Here is a 10,009-nt window from a genome sequence, read left to right as displayed (position 1 = left end):
AAAAGAGGGAGAGAAAACAATAGAGGTTGTGTCTTGTGAAGGCACCCTCACCCCTTCTTTTATATTCCTTGGCCTAGGCAAATTAGGAAATTTAATTACAATAAAATTTCCTTAATTTCCTTGACATGATTTATTTGAGAAAAATAAAATAAAATTTCCCAAATAAACTCTAATGGCCGGCCACTTCTAGAGGAAATAAATTAGACAAGTTTTAATCAACAAATTAAAACTTCCTAATTTGTTTCCGGAAATTTTAAAAATAAAATTTCTCTTTAAAAATCTCTTCATGGTTGATAAAGGAAATTTCTATAATTTTAATTTTATCAACATGTGGATAATTTTTAAAGAGAAAATAAAATAACTCATCAATCTACAAATAAGGAAAGAGATCTAATCTCTTTCTTTAATCTTTTGTAGATCTTTTACAAGAGAGATATTTTAATTTTAATTCTCTTTAAAAAATTATTTCTTCCACATAATAAAAACTAAAATTAAAATCTCTTTTTAATTTAATTTGGCCCCACTAGCTTGGGTTCAAGCTAGGGCTGGCCACCCAATAATATACCTAGGCCGGCCCTAGTTCCCAAGCTAGCTTGGCCGACCCCTTATTAGTGGGTATAGAAGGTGGGTATAGGTGGGTATAAAACTTCTACAAATAAAAGGCTACGATAGGGACCGAGAGGAGGAATTGGTTTTGGTCTCCCGATAAAATTAAGCATCCCGTGTTCGCCCCGAACACAACTTAATTTTATCAATGATAATTCATTCCACTAGAGAATTATCATTGAACTACCGCACCAATCCCAAATTACATTTTGGGCTCCTTCTTATTATGAGTGTGTTAGTCTCCCGTGTTTAAGATATCAAATGTCCACTAATTAAGTGAGTTATTGACAACTCATTTAATTAATATCTAAGTCCAAGAGTAGTACCACTCAACCTTATTATCATGTCGGACTAAGTCCACCTGCAAGGTTTAACATGACAATCTTTATGAGCTCCTCTTGAGGACATTATCAACCTAGTATCTCTAGGACACAGTTTCCTTCTATAATCAACAACACACACTATAAGTGATACCATTTCCCAACTTATCGGGTTTATTGATTCAACGAACTAAATCTCACCCATTGATAAATTAAAGAAATAAATATCAAATATATGTGCTTGTTATTACATTAGGATTAAGAGCACACACTTCCATAATAACCGAGGTCTTTGTTTCTTTATAAAGTCAGTATAAAAGAAACGACCTCAAATGGTCCTACTCAATACACTCTGAGTGTACTAGTGTAATTATATAGTCAAGATAAACTAATACCTAATTACACTACGACCTTCCAATGGTTTGTTCCTTTCCATCATGGTTGTGAGCTACTGTTTATAATTTATAAGCTACTGATAACATGATCTTCTGTGTGTGACACCACACACCATGTCATCTACAATATAAATTAATTGAACAACTACATTTATCATAAATGTAGACATTCGACCAATGTGATTCTTATTTCTAGATAAATGTTTATACCAAAAGCTAGGCTTTTAGTATACACTCCAACAGTCCAAGAGGAGGAGAGGAATACAACAGAAGATCAAGAGGTCTATAAGCTACTAAGAAATGTATAACTAGTTATTTGTTTCCGCATCATAACTAGTTCATCTTCTTTGTATAGATCTTGAAAAACCAAACACAAGAGACTATCGGTTTTAGGTTATTATTTTGTTATCGATTTTATTTTTCGATTTCATGTTTCGATATTGTGCTTCTATTGAGGTCTCTGTAGTTAAACCTAGTTTACTGTAAGAAGTTAAATATCTGATTTCTTTGAAAGGCTTTGTCTAGGAAATAGTGGATGATCTCATACCCAAGAAAACCTAGTGCCTCACCATGTTTAACCTGGAAGTCAATCTTTGAAATAGATATTTAATTAACTTATGTAATATGGTTTAACTTATGAAGAATACATCGGTTAAACTTTGAGTAAAAATGTTAAGTATCGTTTCCAATCCAAGTTTAACTTCTAAAGGACAATTTGGATTAATAATGTTAAGCATCATTTGCAATCCAAATTTAACTTCAGTAGAGCACATGTGTAGCTAGGATAGTTCTATGCTTGTACAAATTTTTGTACAGGGGAACTAGAACGGTATTCCGAGTAGCAACCAACAGCTCCATCATTTTTGCTACTCGTGCTTGCACAAGCATCTCCAACTCCTCTTGCGTGAGCGTCACGGTGGCTAGCTGTCCAACGTCTTCAATTTTCTTAGCTCAGATTCAGGTGACGTTCCCACAGATGACGCCAAATATAATCATATCCAAAAGTCAAGGAAGCGGATGCTGGGGACGTGGTGCTCCTACTGACCTCCGAGGCACTTCTGCCTGCAATACAAGCAGCGTCAGTGTCGAGCCAGGGAAGGGATCCCCGACGATGGCCCTTTGACGCTCAAGTCAATCTCCGGCGAAGCAAGAAACAAAGGAACTGTAGCGCAACTGTAGAAATCGTGAGAAATGCATACCTCCGCCGATGCCTGGACCCCCCCCCCCCCTTTATATAGGGCTCCTGTAGCGTGTGTGCACGCTTCTTAAAGCGAGCGCGCAGTCCTAAGCTTTCCCTGAAGAGACATGTCAGTAAAGTGTCCCTAACACAGTACCTTGACTAGCCGAGCATATCTCTGAAGTGACAGTGAAAGATTCCGTCGTATGATCTTCTATCTGACCATGTCGCCCGTCGGCAGCACTAACTCCCAAAAGGATGTCAAAGGATATCCTGTTGTCTATTGGTCAGCCGAACGGAATGGCCGCTCGGCTGAAAGTTCTCTGTCCAGTGTTGTTCGTTGCAGGGCTGAGCGGGGTGGCCGCTCAACTAGAATCCCTTATCTGGCTGATGAATCTACTACTTGGCCGAGCGGGATTGCCGCTTAGCTATACTTCCACTGTTTGGTTGTTGCGCGTGTCTAGACCGAACGGGATAACCGCTCGGCTGTAGTAGCTTTGCCTGCATGTGGCTTGCTCGGTTATGACTCTACTTTGCTGATCTGGATATTGATGTAAGGCCGAGCGGGGTAGCCGCTCGACCTGCTTCCACAGAAACTTGGCGTTCATTCCTGTCTTGAGCGTCTTAGCTCAGCTGGTGGCCGAGTTAGTGATAATGTCGGATCGGGCCTTTCATATCTTGGTCGGACAAATCACTCGCCTGCCCGCCCTGCGATAGGGGGCGTTGACCGCCTTGACTTTGGCCTCTATTGCGGCGAAGACCTTTCCCAAGATGGGCCTCTCCTTATCACTGCATCACTCTGGATTTATTTTTTTAGACACCTACTAGTATCTAGTTTTTCTAACTAACTAATCCTGAGAATGTCTAATTCAATCCCACGAAAAAATTTTATCCATCGATAAATAAAAAATACTCTACAAACTTATCCAAATAATCAATATTCTTAATATTCTTAAATTTTGTACTAAAGAAAAAACATTTCCTATGAAATTCAAACTTTACATTTCTTAATGCATGATTTTTCAGTTAGATATTCTTGCTGGTTTAATCAAATGCTTTTCATGGTGGTAAAAGATGAATACACTCGTCCCCCATACTCCCGTCAATCCATCCCAGGGCCAACATGGAGAAGGTAAATCATGGGTGATACGATGCATGATAGTGGAGTCAGATAGCGGACGTGGTTGGGAGTCAAGCCCTTGGGGTGGTCAGAAGTCAAGCTCGCGTGGTGGTCAGAAGTCAAGCTCACGTGGCGGTCAAAAGTCATGCCTACGTGGTGGTCAAGAGTCTAGCCTACATGGAGGTCAAGAATCCGGCCTATATGGAGATCAAAGGGTCGGGTTACAAGATGGTCCTGGTCAAGCACAAGTGCTAATCCGAGGTTAAGCCTACGCGTCGAGTAGGAACTTGGAAGCAAGGATATAAGTCAGGATTTATAGCCTTAAGGCACATGATACCTTGACCAAAGTGTATATGTCAGGATGTGTCAACCAAGGATACAGGTCAGGATTTATAACATGGTGGCACAGGATATCTGGATCAAAGCGTACAGGTCAGGATGTGCCAACCAAGGATATAGGTCAGGATTTATAGCTTGGTGGTACAGGATACCTGGATCAAAGCGTACAGGTCGGGATGTGCCAACCAAGGATACAGGTCAGTATTTATAGCCTGGTGGCACAGGATACCTGGATCAAAGCGTACAGGTCGGGATGTGCAAACCAATGATACAGGTCAGGATTTATAGCCTGGTGGCACAGGATATCTGGATTAAAGCGTACAGGTCGGGATGTGTGATAAACTCGATTTTGTCGTGATTTGGGTATCAAATAATTTCATCGAACTCCTTTCTACACTAATGCAGTATAGGATGACTCGGATCGTCTCTCTCAAGGAATGTAAACAGTAGGATGATAGTCTTAGGATCAATTATTGTTGGCTTGGGTTTTCTAGACAAATTGGGATTTAAGAAATGACTTATGAACAAATAGAAGAAATAAGAACCAAAATTTATGCTACATTTGCAAATTCAATTCATGGAAAGTAACAAGAAAAGAATTTACTAATCTAAACTACTGCATTGAAAGAAATAATAACCAAGAATAGCCTATTGCAACCATTAAGCAAACCTAAATTGTTTAGACATCAAGAACAGTACTCTTAATCGAAGGTTTCGAAGCAATAGCAAGAGAATTTGAATCAACTATGCATTGATCAACTACAACAAACTAAAATTCAAACAGAGATAAAGAAACTATCATTTAGAGGATTCACACTAATCAAATTGGAGAAACCCTAGCTTAGGTTCGGTCTACATCAGATGAAGAACTCGGCGTTGAAGACAAACAAAGTAACTCAGCTGGAAATGGATCAAGATCAGAGAAAAGGAAGAATCAAACACTTTCGATGGTTCAGATGGGTGCGGAACTTCAGGAAAGGAAGATCGCCGACCGGAAGACAAAAGAATCGGCTGAAACCACAGAATCCTTCACCTTCGCTGCTTCTTCCTTCTCCATGAAGTCGCTGCAATGATTGGAGTCAGATTTGGAAAAGAAGTATGAAGTGGCATCGCCGGTTGCTGATGGATGGATCTCAGTTGGAGGAAGGGATACCCTTGACCTCTCCTAGCCGCCGGCGGTGGAATGGGTTGAGGAAGGAGATCGCTGGAGCAGATCGCTCCTCTGTTCTTGACGCTCAGTCCTGTAGCAATTCACGAACGAACTGTAGCTTCTCTTGTGATTTAAATCAAATCTCAGATCTATGATAAACGACTGTGATTCTTCCGGATCGATCCAACGGTGGATCTTGCTCCAAATCTGATCCAAATCTTCAGATCTTGATCACTGGTTATGATCTACTTCCCCTTTGCTTGGATGGATCAGATTCTTCACGGATCTGTCAGATCTCTCTTAACTTGAACAAACGGTTCATGTGGCTTCAAAGCTTGATCTTCCCATTCAAGCTCGGATTTGAGTTCAATCTGGTTTGATCAACCTCGGATCCATGATCCCTTGATGCCTACAAAGATTATATCCAAATATTAGCATCAAATACCACAAATATGATATAATTTGTAATTAAGTCCACAAATGACTCTAACTCAATGAAACATGGTGTAAACATGACTTTAACATATGAGAAGATTAAAATGTATGCCTATATGGATCAAAATGTTATGATAAAATGATAGTTATCAATGTGCAAACCAAGGATACAGGTCAGGAATTATAGCCTTGCGGCACAGAACACAGGAACCAAAGCGTACAGGTCGGGATATGCAAGCTAAGGATATAGACCAGGATTTATAGCCTTATAGCACAGAACACAGGGACCAAAACGTGCAGGTCGAGATGGGCAAGCTAAGGCGTACAGGTCGGAACAGACAGAATCGGACTAAAGCATACAGATAGGGATATACGGAATCAGACTGAGGCGTACAGATCGAGACACAGAATAAGTGGAACCAAACCAAGGCACACAGGTCATGATACAAGGTAAGGCAGGTCAGGAGTTCACAAGACAGGACTCGCAGAACAGGGCTAGTGTACAGATATGGATTTTTGAAGCAGCAAACGCGGGTTAGGAAATGTAGGTCTACACCCCCACAAAGCGAGGTCGACATGCACAGGAGCCTAGTCCAAGGTTAACAGATCGGGGCAAGCAAACACTACACGACAAGCAAGTCAGGGAATCGTAACAACCTGTCAGGGAATAATCACTGTCTGTCAGAGAATATGCTAACGGTCAGGTGCTCACCACCCGCTGATTCCTTCCTAGACCTATAGGAGGACATCGTGTGTCATTCACCGCCAGACAAAGCCTGACATCTGACATTCCCTAACACCCGTTAAACTCCAGAAGCATCCCTTGCAGTATAAAAAGGGAAGCTTTGTCCCTTACGCAGGTACGCTGACTCATCTTTTCACACTCGTCTTTTACTTTTCGTTCTTTCTCTGTGTTTTTGGAGAAAAAGTACCTGACTTGAGCGTCGGAGGGCCTGACCTAGGGATTTTTTCCCTAATTTTTTGTCTCTAACGTGAGGGGGCTTGTCTGAGTATGCGCAGGGTCCTTACTGCATCATCTCCGTCATCACCCCCTTGTCATCCGCGCGTATGAACCCTTCAGGCAGGTGTCATATCGACCCGACTTCGTAACGACCTTCCGTCAACACCAACGACAGTATAGCCTGAGCTTACGGACGAGATCAATGGGTATCTACTAACTTTTAGAATAATGATTAATATATAAAAGAGATATTTATCTTGATTTTATCGAGATTCGAATGTTAAATTTTATGATGGTAACACCTCACTCAAATTCTTTTCGTGACTTTTGTCTGAGACACCTGGCACAACGCTATCCTTGCAGTACCACCCAAGCCCAGTTGAAAAATAGCTTCCCACGTGGTGAACAGGCACTGGACCATGGCGAAGTATGCAGATTAGGTTCCACATCAGGAATCTCGATAATGGATAATTAACTATATCCATATGAGGCTGTACCTTAACCATTTAATCAAGAAATTCTCAAAAATTCTCAAAAATAAATAATTTGGAAATTCTCAATCAAATAAGACAACTAATTCATTGCTCAAGAATTTGATTGTTATGTTAATATTAGTTAGTTTAGGAATAGTCGTGCAGATTATGAATCATTTTTTGTTTTTTAAGTGAATAAATAAGAAGCAGAGACGACAATAGATCGAACGGCCCCTGATTCTCCGAGGCCGAAAACTATCGGTGGAGATCATGACACGCCCACAGGCTTGGACAGGAAGAGCAGCGACGCGGGCTTCTGCTGCCTTCCACCGGCCGCCGCCGTGCCCACGCCCAGCCTCTCGTAGCAATCGATGGAGAAGAGCGACAGCGACAGTGACAGAGAAAGGTTGCGCGCGGAGGAGGCCGAAGGTGGCACGTTTCCTCCGCCTCCGGAGGCGAGCCGGTCTAGCGCCGGGCCGATGCAAAGGCGGTACAGCCTGCGGTACCCACCCAGCGCGGCCACCACGGACCGGGTGGAGCCAACGGTGGCTGTCTCCGCCGCCCCCTTTCCGAAGGGAGCGTGGCGGAGACAGACGGCCTCCCACACGCCCTCCCGGCGGCCGACGGCGCTCCAGAGACTGCAGACGCAAGCAGCCACCGCCAGCGACCGTCCGTCGAGGCGGCCCAGTATCTCGGAGAGCAGGTCGACGTTGTCGTTGATCGAGAAGAGCCTAGTCTTCCCGTTTCCTTCTTCTTCTTCTTCTTCCAGTAACATTATCCCCGCTCAAGCGCTCTGCCTCCTCTCCTTTCTGTTTTTACAGAGACGAAAGAATATGGCAACGTTTTATAATTACGAGACTTAGAGATATTTTCCTTTTTTTTTTTTTTTGACTCCCACATTTTCCTTTTTTTTCTTTTACTCTCTCGTAATTCTTATGTTTTTATTTAAATTTTAATTTTTATTAACAAAATGAATTTTATTATTATTAATAATAATAAAAATATTAATGAGGGAGAGAAGGAGAAAGGTATCTCTGAAGACGAGGGGATGGGGCCAACAAGGAAGGGCCAAGAGCTTGGGGATGCGCAAAAAGTATACGTGAACTTTATGTTGTATTATTTTGATCTCCCTTTCCTTCCATGCATTAATTAACGAAACACTCTTGTCAGCCACTAAATTTGATTGGGAATTGAAAATGCATTTCCCTGTTGTTTTTGGTGCATGCATGGTGGTGTTATATATATACACCTATACCAGCGGTTTCTTCTTCTCTTCTTCATCGTCATGCATCAGGCCTCCTTTTTCTCTCGACTTCAATGGAAGTTACAGCAGCTAACAAAGTGGGTGATCATGGCCACCAGTTCATAGCCTTTCCTCCGCAATTAAGGCAGTCCAAGCCAAATTGACAGCGATCAGTATCATTCGAACATGATTAATCCATGATGCGATCGAAGTACTTAATTGAAACACATTCATCGATCCGGTGTCACATCGTGCATCATTTTGTTCACACGTGACATACACAATAATTAACGGCACCAAAGTCGAACAATTACGCAACCAAACATTCTTTTTGCAGCTACCTTGGTGCTCAAATAATGGTAGTTCAATTTACACCAAAGGGCGTCGCAGTTAAAGCCACCAGCCATGGAGGACAGATTCCTGGAGGAACAAGTGGAGAAATGGCGAGGCTCCAAAATCTGCTCTGGCAATCTCTCCGCACCACCCCTGGAATCACTGCCAAAACATTAATTTCGCAGAATAAGTCAACAGAACACAGAGGCCACCATCTGTCTCTGCCTCGGCTAAGGGCTTCACAAGATAGCAGAGGAAGAAACAAACAAAAAGATGGAGATTGTAGAGAAGCAAGTGGAGTGCATGGCGATGGCATGGTTGTCATGTCACCACCTCATCATCTCGTGAGATGAGAGGGGAAAATATATATCGGAAACATAGAAAAAAAAAAGCAAAAGGAAGAAATAGAAATAGAAATAGAAATAGAAATAGAATTGGAAATAGAAGAGGGTTAGCCAACTGCTCTTTAGGTAGTGAGACAGTGAGAGGGAGGGTGGTTTTTAGTATTTAGTAGGCAGGAATGAAGTGCTTGAACTCGAGCACTCGGCGCAGCCTTTCGAGCTATTGCGCCTGTCGTCTTGCTGCTCGGACCTGTCTTTGGATTTTGCAAGCCGAGTTACTGCATGAGCTGTGTCTATCAGCTTGCGAAACGTGTGGGTTGAGTTAGCTCAAAAAGAGAGAGAGAGTGAGAGCATGGTCTTCTCCTGTTTGAGTATATCATCGTTGAGCTCGTCTAGAGGCGATTGACTTGAGTTGGGATGTGCTCCTTGACAAGAATGTAATTGGTAAAAAAAGAAAAAAAGAAAAAATTATTATTTTTATTAAATCCGTTTACAACGATTAAAAAAATCAATAAGGAATTGATGAAATAAATTAACATAGAATAAACTTTCTTTCGACTCTCAGAAAAAAAACAAAGAACTTTTCTAATCCTAATAACAATTTAAATACTTATTACCATATATCTTCCTTATCCCAAACATATATATTTTATAAGAAAATAAAGAAGTCTCAAATAAATGAATGGAAAAATTGGAACAGATTTATTAATACAAATGATCAAATAATATATATAAAAATATTATGATAGATATATTAACATATTATAATATCTATGGTAATAATAAATATAAAAATAATGATAAATATGATTATGATTGTAATCCAAATATAGTAAGCTATCAATAATTGAAATCAATTTCTTATTTCTATCCGGAACATGATAAATCTTCTGATTATTATCTTGAACTGCTATCTTTGTTGTCATTACTCCCGATAAATTCAACGGGATGTGCAACACGTTGAGTTTGATTGTTGATCATGTCGGGAAGTTGAGAAGACGGACTTGCTGGTGTGACGCGTCTGGAAGGTTGACTGTATCCCCATGACCCGGTGGTGAGCTATCCTCTGTGGTGACCAGGTCGGCAGAAGTCCTCTGGTCAAAATATGATCATGTT

At 41.2% G+C, this 10,009-nt stretch overlaps 1 protein-coding gene across 1 annotated transcript; it reads right to left on the bottom strand.

The window, feature by feature from the left end:
- Positions 1–7,119: 7,119 nt before the first annotated feature.
- On the bottom strand, positions 7,120–7,786 carry LOC122003952 (F-box protein SNE-like). Its single transcript, XM_042558912.1, has one exon. The coding sequence runs from the start codon at positions 7,749–7,751 to the stop codon at positions 7,245–7,247; it is 507 nt and encodes a 168-aa protein (XP_042414846.1). The 5' UTR covers positions 7,752–7,786; the 3' UTR covers positions 7,120–7,244.
- Between the last annotated feature and the right edge of the window lie 2,223 nt (positions 7,787–10,009).

This window comes from Zingiber officinale, chromosome 7B (genome assembly GCF_018446385.1).
Source record: "Zingiber officinale cultivar Zhangliang chromosome 7B, Zo_v1.1, whole genome shotgun sequence".
Classification (NCBI taxonomy): domain Eukaryota; kingdom Viridiplantae; phylum Streptophyta; class Magnoliopsida; order Zingiberales; family Zingiberaceae; genus Zingiber; species Zingiber officinale.
This window is presented reverse-complemented; position numbering and strand designations above follow the sequence as displayed.